The 19,339-nt window shown below is 42.1% G+C and overlaps 1 protein-coding gene and 1 pseudogene across 10 annotated transcripts in view; one reads left to right on the forward strand and one right to left on the reverse strand.

The window, feature by feature from the left end:
* Nucleotides 1-301: 301 nt before the first annotated feature.
* Nucleotides 302-19,339, forward strand: part of USP28 (ubiquitin specific peptidase 28) — a 59,816-nt gene continuing 40,778 nt past the window's right edge. For 3 of the 10 annotated variants that reach the window (XM_087821528.1, XM_087821530.1, XM_087821529.1), the window contains exons 1-3: nt 323-411; nt 16,896-16,973; nt 18,006-18,138. In XM_087821528.1, coding sequence (XP_087677654.1) covers nt 346-411; nt 16,896-16,973; nt 18,006-18,138 — 277 coding nt within the window. In that variant the 5' untranslated portion in view covers nt 323-345. Of the gene's footprint in view, nt 412-664; nt 746-1,481; nt 1,903-2,858; nt 2,878-14,649; nt 15,498-16,895; nt 16,974-18,005; nt 18,139-19,339 lie in introns of those variants that run through there. The other 7 variants (XM_087821531.1, XM_087821533.1, XM_087821536.1 and 4 more) reach the window with 7 other exon arrangements.
* Nucleotides 3,103-7,290, reverse strand: LOC148091921 (large ribosomal subunit protein eL36 pseudogene; annotated as a pseudogene).

The raw sequence follows: 19,339 nt of genomic DNA on the forward strand, positions 1-19,339 counted from the left end.
CTGCCCTGGGCGGCGACGCTGACCGTTAGCTGCGGGCGGGGCTGGTGTCACGTGACCGACGCCGGGTCACGGTTTCGCGTGCCCCGGGGCACGCAGAGCGGCGTGGCCCTCGGTCGCGCGCATTGGGTGCGCGCGCAGGCCGGGGGCGGGGCGTGTGGGCTCAATCTCTGGCGCGCTCTGGAGGGGGGCGGGGTGCAGGGCGGGGTGCAGGGCGGGGGTGGGGCCTCCGCCGCCGCCGCCACCGCCTCCGCGGCCTCCCTCTCCTTCCCCCACTCCTCCTCCTCCTGCGAGGCCGGGCGGCGGCAGTGGCGGGAGGCCGGTGACCCGTGGAGGGGTGTCTCGGCCATGACTGCGGAGCTGCAGCAGGACGACGCGGCCGGAGCAGCCGATCGCCAAGGCGCGGTGGGCCAGGTGGCGGCCATGGGAGCCGGGGGCGGGCTCCGGGTCCGGAGAGAGGAGGGGTGCGGGGCTAGGGCGGGAGCGGCGCGGGTCGGGGGCGGGCGAGCGGGCCTGTGGGGCTGGGCGCGGTGCGGGGGCCGCGAGGGCCACGGCCGGGCGGCGGCGAGGCTGAGAAAGGGGGCTCGGGAGGAGGCTGAAGTCTTCGCCAGGCTTGGGGTGCAGAGACTGAGTTGGGGTCGCTGAAGTTCGAGGGCATTCGCTCCTTTGGAAAACGAGTTGTAAAGGCTGGACGTGGGCTTGTCGGCTTCAGGGATCTCCGAGGAGCGCTCCCGGGCCGCGACCTGGGGTGAGAAACTTCCACGGGGCAGCATCGGGGGTTGCTGTTTTTATTTTTAAATCCGCTTTGTGGCGGTGCCGCTCTAAAGTTCCACGCAGCGCGAAGTTAACTTAAAGCCGGGATTTATCAGCGCCGTGGAAGACCGGGTCCCGTTTCCACTCGCGGTGCCCCCCGCCCCCGCTGCTGTGCGGAACCGAGCGCAGCCTCCCCGCGCGATGGCGGCGGCCCCTGAGGCGCTGTGAGGAGGGAGCCGGGCGTCGCGGCGGCGAGGCCGGCGGACGGCGTTTTCCTGCTCTGTTATCTGAGAAGATCCCAACCAGCACTCGGCTTCCTGGGCCACGGGGGCGGGAGTCCATGGGCGCTGGTTTGGAGAAAACCCGAAGGCTAACGTTTGCGTGAAGAAACTTGGGAAGGGCGCAGCCTGAGGATGTCTTCCCGCGTCGCTTTGCAGTGTTCCCACCTCGGCTGCCTCACCGCCCCTCGGATAAAAAAATGGGAAACCTGGGCCGAGTATTGGAAGTGAGGAATTCCATAAAGTGTTTACAGTACCCCACGTGAGGAGCCTCGTCTACTCCCTCCACGCGCGGGAGACCAGCAGCGCGGGAGGTGGACACGCTTCCTTCTGAAACTCCCGCGGCGCCGGGCAGCGCCGGGTCCCGCGCCCCGAACGGGACGTGGGTGCTGATTGCTGATGGAAGTAGCGCTGTTAGGGGCGCCCCGGGGCCCACTGGAACCGAGGCAGGATTTTCTCCGGTTTCAGAGATCAGCTCTGTTAGTGTTTAGGACAGTGACTAAAAACAGGTGGCAAAATCTTAGTTTTGGGACAGTTGTGTTGACTTAGAGAAAAGGCTGTTTTAAGAGAGAGCAAGTAATTTAAATTTCTCAGGACTCTGTCCGCCGAGTCTGTGCTTGTTAACCAGCAGTACTCTCGATTCCCTTTGCCACAGTTTGAGTAGTGACCGCTGTCTCATCACTGCCTGTTGGAGACGTGTGTGGCCGAGGTGTTCGATGAGCACTTGTATGTATGTCATAGCTATTTTTGGAAAGCTTGGGAATCCAGTGGCAGTGGTTGGCTGCAGAGCCCTGACTCCTGGCAGCCTGCAGTGATGACATTGACTGTTCGTCCCCATGATTTGCCCCATACGGAGGGACAGATGATAAGCGCGGTATGTCGATAATGTTGCCCTTTTTGCTTTTGCTAGTGTAAAATGCTTGAAGTTAGCAGGCCAGGTTGAAGGAATCTTATATGGGGAAAGTAACTTTCACATCTTAGAGGAAAGATAGCAATACCTTCTTCCTCAGCTTGATACGTTTCATGTTGGAATGGACTTTATTTTGAATTCTCTGTAGCATTATACATTTCCCTTAGAGGATCTTTAAGTGTTCTAGTTGAAAAGAGCTTTCCTCCCCAGACACTGGAGAAGCTGTTTAAAACCTAGAATGCTTCCCTTCGCTTATTGGCGGGTTGTACGCGGGACAGACAGAACCCTCTACAGCCCGGAGGAGTTTAGTAAGGGAGAGATGTACTCTTGGAGTAGGTTTCTAGTGCGTAGTCAAACCTAAAAGAGGACACTGGTGACACTAAATCCCCCAGACTACAGAATGTTGTTCCAGTATCTAAAGAGATTACTTACAGGCAGATTATGTATTTTAATCAATTCTTGACTTAGATAAAAACCCAGCAGCAACATTTACTGTTATTGTAGGATGAACAACTTGAAGTCAGGTTGGTTCTTATAAACCTGTTGTCCTTGGCAGCTGTACTAGGCTTCATCACACATTCTCTATGCTACCTGGAGCCCTGTGAAAACCTGCCAGCTTCAGTGAAAATTTAACATCCTTTTTGTTTTCCCTGGATTTATTGGCTGTTCATTTCCTTTTACCTTGTCTCATTAATTGTGATTTTTGGAGCGTCAGTAAATGAGTGATTGGTTGGCTTCCACAACTCTCATGACTTCCCAGCTACAAACAGTTTCTGCTTACACAGTGAGGAGTCTTTATAAAGCACGTTGACAAATAATGCCTCAGCAGGCAAGATCTTTCTATGAGTCTTGTTTCATCAGAGAAGTTTAAAGCAATAACCAAGTGAAGCAGCTATTTTTCAAGGAAAACAATGATGTTGATAATAACAGTAGCTAACGGTGAGCATGTACTATGTCCCAAACCCTGTGCTCAGAACTTAACATATATGATCTCAATACTTATGACTACGCTATGAAGTTTTCTTTTTTTTAGAATATCTTTTATTGACTTCAGAGAGAGGGAGAGAGAGAAACATCAATGATGAGAGTCATTGATTGGCTGCCTCCTGCATGCCCCCTACTGGGGATCGAGCCTGAAACCTGGGCATGTGCCCTGACCCAGAATCAAACTGCGATCTCCTGAATCCGAGGTCTATGTTCAACCTTTGCGCTGCCGGCAAGGCTAGAGACCTTTTGATTGTGACTATTGGAGGAGGATGCTGGCATCTAGTGGGTGAAAGCCAGGAATGCTGCTAAACATCCTGCAGTGTACAGGATAGCCCCTAAAACAGTGTTATCTGGCCTGAAATGTCAGTAATGCTGAGCTTGAGAAACCCTGATCTAGATGATCTCTCTCCTTACACTCTTAAATTATCTCAGTCTCTGTTATACTAGCCTAACCCCTAGATACCTTTACTGCCAGTTTCTCTCTTGTGACTCAAAATATGGTCCATGGACCAGCAGCATCTGTATCACCTAGGAGTTTGTTAGAAATGTAGCAGTTTGGATGTGCTGGAGCCAGCTTTTACTGCCTCTCCACCTGATTGTGTACATCTCTTCCCAGCTCCACTTAGTGACCTCATGTTGCTAGTTTGAAATTGCCACAGTGGGAGTATTAATACCAAGGAAATAAGCAAACTCTGAGAATCATCACACCACTGTTTGGGCCTCCACCCTAGACCTATTGATTCAGAAACTACCTTTGACAAGATCCCTGGGTGGTAAACTTTGAGAAGCTCTGTCCTTTGAGAATTCTGTCCACAGAATTCCCACTTTGCATTCAGCCATGAACACATGTCCCCAGTCCTCAAATAAAATATGAACAACAAAATTCTCTTCTGCCCTGTCCAGCTATTTCCTTGTCCACCTCTTTTCTTTTGTTTACTTTTTGAACAGTTTAAAAATCTCCCTGTTTCTTTTTTAAAGTGTTTTTCCAATTGCAGTGTAATTCCAATTCACTGTAGAAAATTTGGAAAATGCAGACCCCAAAAGATTAGCTCTTGGCTGATAGGAGGTACAGCCCCCAGACTGAGGCAAGTTGGTTGGCAAGATGCCACAGTGAGGTGGCAGCAACAGGTTGTGCAAATGCCCAGTTAGGAGTTGGCTCTGGGGACCAGTCTAGGCTCCAGCAAGAAGAGGGCTGATTGTCCAGAGGCCCTTCAGCAGAGAGACTGACCAGGCAGCAGAAGGTTAGATTGTAGGGCAGTGAGTGATCAGCATCCCCCAGGCTGCCCAACCAGAGCCTTCCCAGTGGTAGGTTTTTAGTATTTGTCACTAGCAAATGGAACAGATCTGTTGGAAATGATCAATGACTGACCACCTTCTGGTCAAATCAGTGGCCTTTCAGTAGTAATTTCTTTTTGTTGTTTTTCCTTAGTTATTCAAGTACCCCTCGAGTCCCATTCTCATACTTTTATTTGTAATGATTCCTTATTGCCACTTATTTTGGCATTTGATTTTACTGCTACTTATTATCAATTGTTCACTTTTCCCTAAAAACTTCCTGTGTATAGTTTTTCATGATTTGCTGTAGTTTTATCACAGACAGAAATATGGTGTTGGCCCTTTTGAATTGGCTACATAATGTTACAATTTTCTTTTGAAAATTAGCCGTGCAAAGGATGTTTGAATTTCTCTAATACAGCCTTTTTCATCTTGCAAATGCAGCAGTGGGTTTAGGCAGTTGATTACTCTTGATCACCCATTTGAAGGCAGAGCCCTGGCCTCAGGCTTCTGTTCAGTGTCCTGTTAGCACCCTCAGTGCTTCCCTCCTTTGGACCTTTGGGCCCTGTATTCTGGTTCTTCCATCTTTCTTCTCTGCTATGGGCTAACCTGTTTGCTTTCTTGGCTGTTACTGTTCTTTTATTAATTGCTTCCCTGTCTGCATGTGTAATCTTCTACCTCTCTCTTTGGAAATGCTGTTGAACAGTTCTACTTGCATGTCAGCCTCCTTGGCTATTAAGTATTTGCTGCATAGCTACTTTTCCCACACTTATTGTAATAGGCACGGGGATATATAGTTGTAGTAATAGCATTGGCCATATGCCAGTTACTGCCCTAAGCACTTTCCTGTACATTTCTAATATTTACAAAAATCCTGCAAGGTAAGAATTATTATGCCTTATTACTGATGAGGAAACTCAGATATTAATATAGCTTATTAAGGGCCTTATATGAGATTTTAAACCAAAGTCCATTTGCCTCCATATCACAGATAAGAAATGAGGCTACTCTTACTCAAGATTGAAACCATTCGACTCCCCACACTGCCATACATGCCTTTCTAAAGCCAAGCTTTCTGACTACCACTTGACAATTTATAAAGCACTTTAACATATGTTGTCATTGAACCTATATAGCAACCCCATGAAGTAAAACTTAGAGTGACTGGGAAGTAAAATTTGCAAAGTGACACAGCTAGTAAGTGATAAAACCAAAACCATAGATAGCATAGGCGTTTTCTCCTAACATATCAGTATGTTTCTTACAACCTCTAGATGTGTTTCGTTGGACAGGCAGGTCACAAAATTTTACGTTTATATAGCATTTTCCATTTTATTAACAATTCCTGTTTGCATTATTTCATTTGATAGTCATACCGGGGCTGTCAAAGCTGATGCTATACTTTGTTTTACAGATGTGGGAATTGATGCTTAGAAAAGTTGAGAGTTGCTCAGAGGCTAGTGTGTGCTGGACTGTGGGCTGCATAGTGCTATTTCCACTTTCTAGGCTTTCTAAATCAAGGGGAGGCCAAAATACAGACATACAAAGCCTTATTAAAGGTCTGCATGAGTAGGTGCTAGCAGCGTGCTATGTGATGGCTGGTAGTCAGTGTAAACTTGAGATGTCCTAAACAGATGATTTCTTTTTTCAACATTACTTCCCAAGTTAGTACTTTCCTAGTGTTCTTTTTCTTTTTTGGTGTGTGCATGTGCGTGTGTGTGTGTGCATGCACGCAGGTACATGAGCAGGCACAAATCACTCTTGAGGTGAAATACATATAAAGTTAACTTAAGTGTATGGCTCTTAAAGTTAACATTAAGTGTATTCGTACTGTTATGCAGCCACCACTTCTATTTAGTTCCAGCATATTTTCGTCACCCCGAAAGGAAACCCATATTCACTAAGCAGTCACTTCCCGTTCCCCCAGCCCCTGGCAGTGCTGATCTGCTTTCTGTTTCTGGTTTTACCTATTCTGGGTATTTCATATAAATGGAATCATACAATATGAGACCTTTTGTGTCTGGCTGTTTTTACTTAGTATAATGTTTTTGAGATTCATCCAAGTTATAGCATGTATAAGGTACTTCATTCCTTTTAATGACTGAGTAGTATTCCACTCTGCGTATCCACTATATTTTACCCGGTTTTCCGTTGGTGGACACTTGAGTTATTTCCAGCCTTTTTGCCTGTTGTGACTAGTGCTGCTGTGAACATTCATGTACAGGTTTTTTAGTACCTGTTTCCAATTCTTTTGGGTATATACCTAGACGTAGAATTGCTGGGTCATATAGTAACTCTGTTTCAATTTTTGCTCCAGGAACTGCCAAACTATTTTCCACAGCAGCTGCACTATTTTACATCCCCACCAGCAATGCACAAGGGTTCCAGTTGCTCCGCATCCTCTCCCAACACGTTGTTTTCCATTTTTGTTTTTGTTTTGTGATAGCCCGTCTCGTGTGTGTGAAGTGGTATCTCATTGTAGTTTTGATTTGCATTTTCCTGGTGGCTAATGTTATTAAGTATCTCTTCATATGCTTATTGGCCATTTGTATATCTTCTTTGGAAAAATATCTATTCAAGTCCTTTGCCCATTTTTTTTCTGGCACATAAGAACTTATTTAATTATGATTATAAAGCATTTCCAGTACTGCCTGTCTGTTGCTTCTTTCTGTGCCCACCACCGTGCCCCACATTACTGTGTTCTAGGAGGGTTTTTCAGGCAGATAATGGACCAGATGCGACCTCCCCTCCCAGGAAGCCCAAGTTTCTGAACAAGTTTTATTACACACAGAGGGGATGGGACAAACCTTCTTAGCTGCTGCATTCCCCATGGGTGCAAGGACATCATTCAGATCCTCTCTCTTCCTCCTGGTGTGAATGTGGCACACCCTTTTCTTGAACTTCAGGGCCCGCTTGTATCTCTGTGGCATGTTGCTCATAGGGGGCAAACCACACACCTCTCGGATCATGTTGCACATGAACTTGTGCTTGGTGAAGCGCCTGTGGCGGTGGCTGTGCCTCGGCTCCCTCATGTTCTTGGTCACCTTTGGCCCTTGTTGAGGCCACAGACCTGGGGTAGGGCAGAGCCATGGCTGTTGCTTCTCAGTGGCTGCTGCGGCAGAAGGGCAGTCCTTTGCCCATTTTTTTAAAAAGGAATATTTTTATTGATTTCAGAGATAAGAAGGGAGAGGGGGAGAGAGAGAAACATCAGTGATGAGATAGAGGCATTTGATTGGAATCCTTCTGCATGCCCTGTGCTGGGGATTAACCCTGCAACCCGGGCTTGTGCCCTGACCCGGAATGGAACCACCATCTCCTTGTTTATGGGTTGATGCTCAGCCGCTGAGCCACGGGCCCTTTGCCCATTTTTGAGTTGGGTTTGTCTTTGATTGTTTGAATTTTAGAGTTTTAATGTAATCTGGATATTACACCCTTACCAGATTTAAGATTTGAAAATATTTTTTCCCCTCCTATGTATTGTCATTTCACTTTCTTAGTAATGTCCTTTGATGCACAAGTTTTAAGTTTTGATGAAGTCCTGCTTACTTGTTTTTCTTTTGTAGCTCGTACTTTTGGTATCATATCTAAGAATCCATTGCCAAATCCAAGATCATGAAGATTTACCTTTATGTTTTTTTCTAAAAGTTTTATAGGATTAGCTCATATTTAGGTTGTTGATCCATTTTGAGTTAGTTTCTGTGTGAGGTAGGGGGTCCAACTTTATTCTTTTGCATGTTGATATCGATTTGTCCTAGCACCATTCTTTGAAGGGATTATTTTCCCCATCAAAATGGTCTTGGCACCTTAGTCAAAAATCAGTTGACCACAGATGTATGGGTATAATTCAGTGGTCTGTACGTCTTTCTTTATGCCAGTACTACACCATCCTGATTATTGTAGCTTTGTAGTAATATTTGAAGTAAAAAAGTGTGAGTCCTTCACCTTTGTTCTTTTTTCAGTATTGTTTTGACTATTCAGGGTCCATTGAAATTCCATGTGAGTATGAGGATGAAGTTTGCAATTTCTACAAAAAAAGGCCGTTGGAATTTTGATATGGATGCCATTGAATTTGTAGATCACTTTGGGTAGTATTGCTATCTTAAAATATTAAGTCTTTGTGATGATTAGTTTTATATGTCACCCTAGCCGGTTTGGCTCAGTGGTTAGAGCATCGGCCTGTGGACTGAAGGTCCCCGGTTCGATTCTGGCCAAGGGTACATACCTCGGTTGCAGGCTTGATCCCCAGCCCCAATAGGTGTGCAGGAGGCAGCCAATCAATGTGTGTCTCTCACGTCCATCTTTTTCTCTCTCTCTTTCTCTCTCTCTCCCTCTCTCTCTCTCTCTCTTTCTCTCTCTCCCTTCTACTCTCTGAAAAGCAATGGAAAAAATACCCTTGGGTGAGAATTAAAAATAAAGAAATAAGTAATAAATAAATAAATTAACTTTAAAAAAATGTTATGTGTCAATTTGACTGAGTGGAGAGGTGCCCAGACATTTGGTCAAACATTATCTTGTGTGTGAGGGTGCTCCTGGATGAGATTGACACTTGAATCAGTAGGCTGAATAAAGCAGGTTGCCCTCCCTAATGTCTGTGGGCCTCATCCAATCAACTGAAGACCTGAATAACCAAAAGGCTGGTTAAGAGGGAACTTTACTTGACTGCTGAGCTAGGACATCAGTTTTCTTTTGCCCTCAGACTGGAACTTACATCGGCTTTCCTGGTCTCAGGCTTTCTAACTCAGAGTGAAACTACACCACTGGCTTGCTGAAGGTCTCCAGCTTGCTAACTGCAGGTATTGGGACTTTTTAGCCTCCATAATCGTAAAAGCCAGTTCCTTATAATAGATTAATTTACCACCACACACAGGAAACTGGGAATCAAGGGTTCCTTTAAACACTCATCACACATCACACATCCCCTCTTGGTTCTGTTTCTTTGGAGAAACCTGACTAACCCAGACTTCCAAACCATGAACTTGAATATCCTTCCATTTACTTAGATTTCCTTTAACAACTTTCTCAATGTTTCATACTTTTCAGTGTACAGGTCTTTCACCTCCATGGTTAAATTTATTCCTAGGTACTTTATTCTTTTAGATACTGTTATAAATGGAATTGTTTTCTTAATTTTCTTTTCAAATTGTTCATTGCTGCTGTATAGAAACACAACTGATTTTCATGTGTTGATCTTATTTCCTGCAAAATTATTAAATTTGTTTATTAGCTTTAGTAACTTTTTTGGTGGATTCTTTGGGATTTTATATATCATGTCATTTGTGAATAGAGATAATTTTACAGTTTCCATTCCAATTAGATGCCTTTTATTTTTCTTGCCTAATTGTTCTGGCTAGAACTTCTAGTACAGTGTCGAATAGCGTTGGTGAAAGTGGGCATCCTTTTCTTGTTCCTGATTTTTGTGGGAAAGCTTTCAGTCTTTCATCACTGAGTATGATGTCAGGTGTGAGGGGTTTTTTGTTTGTTTGCATTTTTCTAAAGGCCCTTTATCATGTTGATGAAATTCCCTTCTATTCATAGTTTTCTGATTGTTTTTGTCATGAAAAGGTGTTGGGTTTTGTCAAATGCTTTTTCTGCATCATTCAGGATGATCTTATGTTTTCCCTGTTCATTCTATTAGTGTGGTATATTATACTGGTTGGTTTTCTTACTGCTTTTCTTTTACGTCATTGGCAGTAGCATTCTCTTAGGCATCCGTATTCGAATATTTGACTAATACTTGAGATGCTCAGAGTATACCCTACCTTTCTGTTTCTCCTACCAGCATCCTGGCTGTCTCATCACACTTGGCTTATTCCATAGCCCTGTAACTCTAGTTAAGCTTTCTTTCCCTAGTCTCAACCCACATTGAACTAGTTGTTCACATGTGCTAGATTAATTCCCTTAAGGTGCCCCCCCGAAGTGTCTCCCATGCCTTGGAATCTGTAATGATTTTCCATTGTTCACCAGGTCAAGTCTCATCCTGACGTATAGCACCTTTTCTAATCTAATCCCACATCACTTCTCTGGCCCCTGTTATTTATCAAAAATAGAAACTACACACTGAGGCGTACCTAATAATAACTTAAAATTTTACTGTTGTTAGATTTCTAAAACTATAAGCATGTAAACTTGATTTCTTAAGTCTTTCCCCATATTTTCCTAGCTTCTCAAACTTAACAGTATATTACTAACAATGGCATTTTTTTTAACTTTTGAAGATGCATTTCATATGACCTTATTGTAACTGCTTCCCAACCTAATTTGTATTTGGTTCAGTCATGTATTCAAAGAAATGAGAAAGTGTTGTCTTAATAATGTCTTCTAAAGTAAGAAGGCGGCAAGGTGCAGGACATGATAGCTAGTATGAAAATAATATTCATGTGCATAGGCTATTCTGGCAAGACAAATCAGAAACTATTAATAGTGGTTACTCCTGGGAAATGGGACTGGGATGGGGAGAAGAGGGAAATTTCCTGTTCATTTTATATCTTTTTGTACTGTTGGAATTTCTTACTCAGTGCATTTGCGAAAAAGAGATGAGAAAATTTTAAAGTAAATAATGATTAGTTCCTTTTTTTCTTTTAATTCCAACTTAAACTCCTCTATACCATATTAGTGACTAAATTTGAAAAGCTCTTAATGCTTTTTAAAACTTTAAGCCAATTAATGAACTGAAACAGTCGTTTTCAAATGATGTTTTTACATCATTAAAAGAAGTTATTGAGCAGCCTATTTCGGGATTTAGTTGTACCCACAAAAAACTGCTATTAGTCATTTTTAGAGTCATAGCCTTCTGGCACTGTTAAACAGAAAATCTTAACTTCCACTGCCAAAAGTCTTTTTAAACGAAAGAGTTTACGAGACCATTGCTAACCAAAAAATGTAAATAGATAAAGAAGAAGACAGGTGTTGGGTCGTGGAGTCTAAACCAACCACAGCAGCATGGCTGGGTGAGGACCACATGTCCATCATCCTGGAGCTTTGCATTGTTTTATACATCAGTGGGGGAGTGGGGAGAAGTGTAAGCCTCTCAGAAAGGATTTATGTTAGCTCCAGACAAAGGGGCTGGGAGAAGGTGAAAGAGGCTAATTCTGGGATAGGGGCTAATTCTGAGATGGGCGCAACAGAGCTGTAAGGAGGAAGTGTCTGTTCTTGTGGATTATAGCCACCAGGAAATTAATCCCAAGTTACAACAGATACACTGGAACCTGAGCAGTCTTTTGTCAGGGCTGGTCCACAGCTATGAACAGGCTCTCATTCTCCATCTGCTGTGATTTTAATTTAGACCATCTCAGAATTCGTAATTTGTTAATATGTTAGGTTTCTGCTTTATCAGTAAATTGGACCAACACAGAGTTGTTGCTGGAAGAAAAACTGAAAAAGCACCACGGCTCTTGTGGACTCTTCTTGTTTTGTGGAAGTTGGAAAGGTTAGTGTTAGTCTCAACATGCATTAAGACCCTGCTGTCCAGACTGGATTTCTGGAGTTGTTTCTATATATTTTCTTTGACTCCTATAGTTATTACTTTGCTTTTTTTTGGTACTGAAGTTTTATTTTAAAATTGGAAAACCAAATCTTTAATTTTGGAGGGAACTTTATTGGTCACACCTTGGCAGTTCTTTGGAGTAAAGGAACATTTATCAATATTTACTTAGTTGTTTTTTTAAATTGGTTTTAGAGGAAGGGGAAAGAGAGAGAGAGAGAGAGACATCAATCGGTTGCCTGTGCCCTAACTGCGAATCCAACCCCCTACCTTTTGGTAAGTCACACCAGCCCGGGCAATATTTACTTAGCTTTAAGTGTAGAAATGTCTTCATAAGAATAGACAATTGAGATCAGGAAATATGTGTGTCAGAGTGATGAAAATAGCATCCCTGCCCCTTGTCCCAATACTAAACTGGGTATTTTAAAGATAAAACTCCGTAATCTCACAAATTTGCCACAACTGATCAAAGAGAGTTTTAATTAGTTGCAGTAGGATTAGGGCAGTTACTGTTTATTACAATAACTTGGTTGCTTAATGTTTTTATTGCTGATTAATCCTGTTTACTGCTTATTATGGGATGAGTTGCTGTTGTTGCTGTAAGCATACCTAAGTCCTGAGGAGTGAACTGGGTTACGCCAAAACCACCGAGTAGCCAAGGTCAGAGAGCTGGAGCTCCTCCTTTCCAGTGCCTCTTTCTTCTCTGCCTCTGGGCAGGAAAAGAGAGTACTTTTGTTTTATGAATACAGTGTGAATTCAGCTAAGGAAATGCAAACCTGTTGGCTCTTGCCTGTTATTTGGCTTGATTATGACTGGGGCACAGGCTCTGTCTTGTCCCTTGTTGGGTGTGTACTATATATAGCAGCCTTGTAGTGGTGAAGTTAATATTTAAATCAGCTTCCTGTGAAGTCCCAGGAGAAACTGTGAGTTAGTAATACAGTAGGATCCTAGTGATCTTAGTTGGTCTGTTACTGTAAAATTAACATTTGATACTTAGTACTTATTAGGATTTTGGTTGTGGGTACTATTTGAGAACTTAGGTTTAGGTGACTATTTATTAAGACCAAGTCATGTAATAGCAGTTGTTTGCATTAACAGCATAGGTTAATCCTTTGTTATTCAAACTCTTAATAGTTATATTTTAATTCAAGACATTTGATGACAGATTAGGTTTTGTAAACCTTAGTTTCTAATTCCCACAATGAAGATAATGATTCTTACCTTTAATGGTTATTATAAGGTTACGTGTATGTGAAGCACCTAAAGTTGCTGACACAAAGGTGTTCAGTAATGTTACAGTTGTTATGAGCACTGTCTTATGGATAATTCAAATTAGAAAATATGTTGTATAATTCTTGCCTTATCATGTTTAAAACAATTAAAGAACCACAGGATGAGAAATACTGGGTAAAGATAGCCTCATTCATTCACAAACTCATCTGTTCCCTCAACAGTGGAAGTTAGAAAGAGGAGAAATAGTAAGGACGAGAGTTCAAGGGAATACCCTTGCCCTGGCTGGTGTGGCTCAGTTGGCTGGAGCTTTATCCCGCGCACTGAAAGGTCGCCCGCCAGCTGGATTCCCAGTCAGGCTCATACCTAGGTTTCGGGATTGCTCCCTGATCGGGGCGTGTGCGGGAGGCAACCTATTGATGTTTCTCTCTCACATCGATGTCTCTCTTTCTCTCCCTTCCTCTTTCTCTAAAATCAATAAAAACATATATATTTTTTCAAGATGAATATAACCCTTGACTGTAGGTTAGCATTCTATGCTTAATCAAATGTAGGAGGTATTACTAGGGATGCTAGAAATAATGCTTCAACTGAGTCTGTGAAGTAAGGAATTGTGTAGGTCTGTAGTAGAAAAGGTTGAGCAGGTTAAGGGCAGAACCAAGTAATAGTCTGTGAGTAATAGCAAGATGAATCTGGATTTGAGGTGACATGTAGAACACTGTTCTTAGAGCTGTACAAAATGATTTTACAAAGTTGTCATCGCTGCCCAATAGCTTTAGAAAATGGAAACTAAGTGTATTTTCCTTTCCTGTGTTATGCTATATGTATTGATGGTCCACTGCTACCTATTACAAAATAAGTGATTTAATATTTGCGTACCGTATGTCATTGATTTGCAGTTGTTTGGCATTCTGAGATCTCTAAAATTGAGGGCTCTTACATTTACTGTCTTCCAGATGTGATATAGTCATCATTGTCTGCACACATACAGGCTTGGTCATAGCCATTCTTAGTGTCACGACAGTTGAGTTATATGTACTGTGGGTGCTACACAGTTAGTTTACTTCCCACTTAAAATGTCTTTAAAGAGATCACATTGTGATTCAACTTTGAATAGAAAAAGGAAACTGTATGAAGGCACAGAAACAGAATCACAGGATATAAATTTGATTTTACATGAAACAAAATGTTTCACATTTTCTTGCAAAGCTACAATCAAGTGCCTTATGGGACCTAAGAAAGGAAGATGCCGTAGGTATATTTGTTACTGAGAAAGGTACAGAAGAATTGCCTATCACATGCCACGCTATGCACCTGGAAGCAAGAGAAATGGCTATATTTCTCAACATAAATAAATTTTAGAGCCACAAGAAGCTGGTGTGACTGATTCATGTGTCTCCTAGGACTGTCATGAAGGCACTGTATCATAAATTAAATGGCAGTGGTTTTTCTCCTTAGTGCTGCGTAAAGTACTTTTTATAACTGATGAAACTTTAGATGCAGTCAAATATAGTATTTACCTCAAATACAGTGTCTTCCTAATGATAACTTGTTTAGTACTGATTGTACTATTAAGTAATCAAAGTTGTGATTATATAAAGGCAGGCAAAAAAAATAAGAAACTTGTTAAGATGCAGAGGTCAAGGTCAAAATACAAGAATAAAATATTTGCGTTGTTTTGCATCAAATAGATGTTCTTGCCTCTTTTCTCAGATACAGCAATGCACAGAGGTTAGAGGGCAGACTTAAATCAGGCAACTTGGGGTCAAATCTCAGTTTCCCCCCTTACTAGCAGTAACCTTGTGTAAGTTATTTGACCTCTCTGTGCCTCAGTTTTTTGTCAAATGGGCATAATATCTATCTCAGGTTTGTGGTGAGGGTTAAATTAGTTAATACACATGAAGTGTTCAGAAGAACACCTCGCTAAAGGTAAGCAGCGTGGGTTACTTATTATTTTTTACTGGGATTATTTTCTCTGAACACCAGGTATCAGTTGATGTACAGAGTCATTTGAAGTAAAGATGTGATTATCTCACCCATTGTTACCTTCTTGGCTCTAATTTAGGTTTGTGCTACTCATTTCCCTCCCAATTATTCCCCCTCTTTTCAGGGTATATTGGTTTTGATTCTTAGAAAATTGTGTATGATTGAGATTCAGATACTTCTACCTAATAAAATCAAATGGAATTAGAGTTTGGAGAAAACTTTTTAATATTTTATTTTTGGAAAATCCACATGCTTTGTTTTCGGCATTTGCCAAGGCTGAGTCTGGACACCTGCTAGTCTGAGAGTCACTCTCCCAGTCCACAGGCAATGACTTTCTTGGACAAGACTCACAGCCTCAAGGACTGCTGGTCTCAGCAGGGTCAGGCTTCATTTCTAGCCTATGACTGTGACCTGGACTAGGACAGAAAGACTGACTACAGGGGTGTTGCGTTTAGTTATTTCTAGTCGTGTGATTCTTACGTGTTGCACTGGGCCCGCAGCTGTTGAGGAACATAGGATCCTGTTTCTGTTACAGCTGGCGGTGAAAGCGCAGTGCCTCTTGGGATGTATTACTAACTGAAAGACAGTCAGTGGTGAAGCAGTAAGTACGAGTCTGGGCTTAATTCTGGGATAATCTTAGGAATGATATAAACTAGATTGCTTCTCAGTGAGTTAAATTTCAATTATTTTGTTTTCAATATTCATCTAAATGATCATTGTCTTCATTTGGACAGCCAATTATTTAAATTGAGCTTACTTGTAAATAGTTGTTTTGTGTTAACTTTTGTCTCTGTGCAAAACAGGATAAAATGTTCCAGTGAAGATGTTAAGGCTGAAAAGGGGCTATAAACGGATCTTGGGGTAGCCGGAAGTTACCACAACATAGGTTTTTCCATGATTTAAATCAGTGAAGAGAAAACATTCCATAGAGTATTCTCCCTGGAATTTTATTTATAATTCAGAAAATTCTAGCTTTATTCTTCATTTAAGCAATTAAACCTAAAGTTTTAAATATGATGTGGGTGATATCATTTGTTAATCACATGATTGGAAAGTTATTGTTAGTGAAAAATGACACATACAAATGGCATGCACAGTGAAGCTTAAAATAGCACATCTTCACATCCGTGCACATTCCCTGCACTCCATGTGTGACCTCTGTACTTATGTACCACTCCCAGAAAGACCCGGAGGCCCTTGACGCATCCCTTAGGGCTGGAATATTACATTTAAATGTTTTATGTACTTCCAGTTTTACTGTTTACTTATAGTTCTTCTACACGAGCCAAAAATATTTTCCATGAGGAAGTGTCCAAGAGAGTATCAGCTTTGGCATTTCAGAATATGCCTTGACAGTGTTGGGCTGGGGACACTTTCCACTTACCTACCCCTTAAGTTCTTCTGGCTGATTGAGTAATTCAGCTGACATACAGCAGATTAACAGAAGATCAGATTTAGTAAGTACGCACAAAGAATTCACATAAACATGAAAATTCCAAAGACTGAGGCAACAAGAGCTAGATTTGTCAGTTTGGACAAGAAAGGAGGAGTCTGGGATTTCTGAGGGGAAATCCGAAATTCACAGGTATACAACAAAGTGGCAAGCAGATTCTTACTAGGTGACTCAGAAACAATGGGCCGCACTTAATTCACGTGCTCCAGTGAGTCTGCTAAGGTGATTATGCTAAGGTTCCCTTCCTGAAGCAGGGTTTTCATTTGAATCTCAGTAGGTGGGAAAGGGGGGATAACTTTTCCTGTTTTGTTAAGTGGTAATTGTTTTCAGCTCAAGATAACCTGCATGGCAGGGGGCACATTATGGGAGACCAGACCCCACAACATCAATGCCTTGTTGCTTTGAGGTTGTCAGTTCTTTAAAGTAAAAAATGCAAGTCTCAGACCTGTTTAGTTTTGATGCTTGTATTCTTTAATGTATCCCAGCTTACTTTCTGACTGACATTTGTCTATGTTTTGTTTTGGTTTGTTTGTTTCTCAAATGTAGAGCTGCCAAATGCTGTTAAATCAGCTGAGAGAAATCACGGGCATTCAGGACCCTTCCTTCCTTCATGAAGCTCTGAAGGTTAGTTTCAAGGCTTCTATTAGTCAATAGGCTTTAAACCAGTTGTTCATGTTGTAGTTGTGTCAATTCAAACTCTTAATGCCAAAATGAAAGTGTATATAGTGACAGAAGCTTTTACAGGTCAAATAACCCAGGATCTTCAACATGTAAATTATAAGGGGGGTTGGATGGGAGAGACTCATAGTAGGGGGAAACCCTATAGCGTAAAAGAGATTTATGAAACATCAACCAGTTGCATTGTATAGACTTTGTAAGGATCCAGACTCAGACAAATGAAAAGATACTTGAGCCAGGGAAGTTTGAAATGGTTATCTGTTACTTAAAAAGTTGTTGCTTACTCTTCAGGTGTGATAATAGCATTGGGGTTATATTTTTAAAAAGATACATTCTGAAATGTTAACTGATGAACTGAAAAGATACTTCTGATTTGCTTCAAAATATCTGGGAGAGAGTAGGCAGAATAGATAAAATAAGATCGACCACCTTGATAACTGTTGAAGCTGCGTGATGGGTACATGTGTTCAATTATACATTCCCTCTACTATTGTAAATGTTAGAAAGTTTTCCTAATAAAAATTTAAAAGCAAATACAAGTATGGTCACCACTACAGAATATACCTGCTTAGCATTTTTACTTTAGAGGCTGACTTCATTTAGAGTCTGTGTTAATTGCCAACCCCCTTTTTGATACATCATGTCTTCGCTGTTCTGTGAAATCAGAGGTAGTAGCATCCAAGGCAGTAAGAACAAGTCTCCAGCAAGATTTCATTCTGTTTTGCATTTTGTGGTAAATCAGAGCATAGCAGCTCCTTTCGTGTAACTAGGAGTTTGGTACATGTTTTAAGCACAGTGCCTTACTATCCACTGTACTCCCCCTCACCCCCCCAGTTCTACCCTAGACTTACGCCTAGACTTACTAAGTATGTCACCAGGGTATTAAGGAGTTGTAACCAAGCAAGAAACTAATATGCTACTTATTTTAAATTCTGTGATGCTTTACTTTTGAAGTTTTTATTTTTTCCCTCTCCTTAGGCCAGTAATGGTGACATCACTCTGGCAGTCAGTCTTCTCACAGATGAAAGAGTGAAGGAGCCCAGTCAAGACACTGTTGCTACAGAACCATCTGAAGTAGAGGGGAGTGCTGCCAACAAAGAAGTATTAGCAAGTAAGTACATCCTGTTGTAGTCCTGCTTCAACTAGCAAAAAATAACAGATGAGTGTGTGTTTCCTATCACTCACATCAACCCTTTGGAAATAATGGTAATGATAGCTAATTATTAAACCGTTACTATGTGCCAGGCACAATTGTAAGTACTTTCCGTAGATGCATTCATTGACACTTATTTAATGAGCACCTGCTATGTGCCAAGCACTCTTTTAGGCACTGATGAACAGAATAAACAAGATGAACAAAATAAACAAGAATCCCTGCTTTCATGTTGCTTATTTTTTGAGGGGAGATGAACGTTATATAGTATATTAGAACATGCTAAGTACCATAGAGAAAAAGTACAGGGTGGAATGAAAAAAGAAGTTCTGAGGATTAGATTCAAACTGGGATGAGCCTTGTGGGAAGGGGTGAGCGAGTAAGTCACGTGAGGCCTTAAGATGGGAACATACATCGGTTTGCTTAAGGAGCAGCAAGGAGGCCAGAGCCGAGGCGTAGTGAGTGAGGAGGGCAGGAAGGGATGAAGCTGTGGAGGGAACAGGAGCAGATCATGCAGAGCCTTCATAAGTGTTTGGCTTTCCTCTGAGTTAGATGGCTAGCCAGTGGAGAATCTGGAGCAGAGGAATGATGCACACTGTTTCCATTTTCTAAGGTTGTTCTGACTGCTGTGTTGAAAGCAGAGTGTGGGGCAGTGGGTTCTGAGATGGGTCAGAGCAGGGAGCCAAGGACCAGTGAGGAGGCTATTGCAGATGGTGTTGGGTGGAGTGGGATGTAGTGGTGGAAGGGCGAGAAGTGCTTGCTGTGTGGGCTTTGCTTACAGAGACAAGGATTGTGAAAGAGGAGTTAAAGGTGACTCTGAGTTTTTTTCCTAAGCAGCTGCAAAGATGGAGTTGCACTTAACTGACAAGGGAATAACTACAGATGGAGCAAATTTGGGGTGGAAGATGAAGCAATGGGTTTTGGCAATATTAAGTTTGGGATGCCTGTTAGACATTCAGATGTAGTGTCAAAAGGCAATGGAGATCCATGTGTGCAGTTCAGGGGAGAGATTCAGCTGGAGATAGGTAAAACCTGGAATCATAAGCCTGTAAATGGTATGTAAAGTATGAGACTGGACAAACTCTCCAGGTAGTTGATACAGAAGAGAAAAGTCTGTATATAGGTCCCTTACTGGACGCATGACTTGCAAAAATGTTCT

This window comes from Miniopterus natalensis, chromosome 11 (assembly GCF_054644295.1).
Source record: "Miniopterus natalensis isolate mMinNat1 chromosome 11, mMinNat1.hap1, whole genome shotgun sequence".
Lineage (NCBI taxonomy): Eukaryota > Metazoa > Chordata > Mammalia > Chiroptera > Miniopteridae > Miniopterus > Miniopterus natalensis.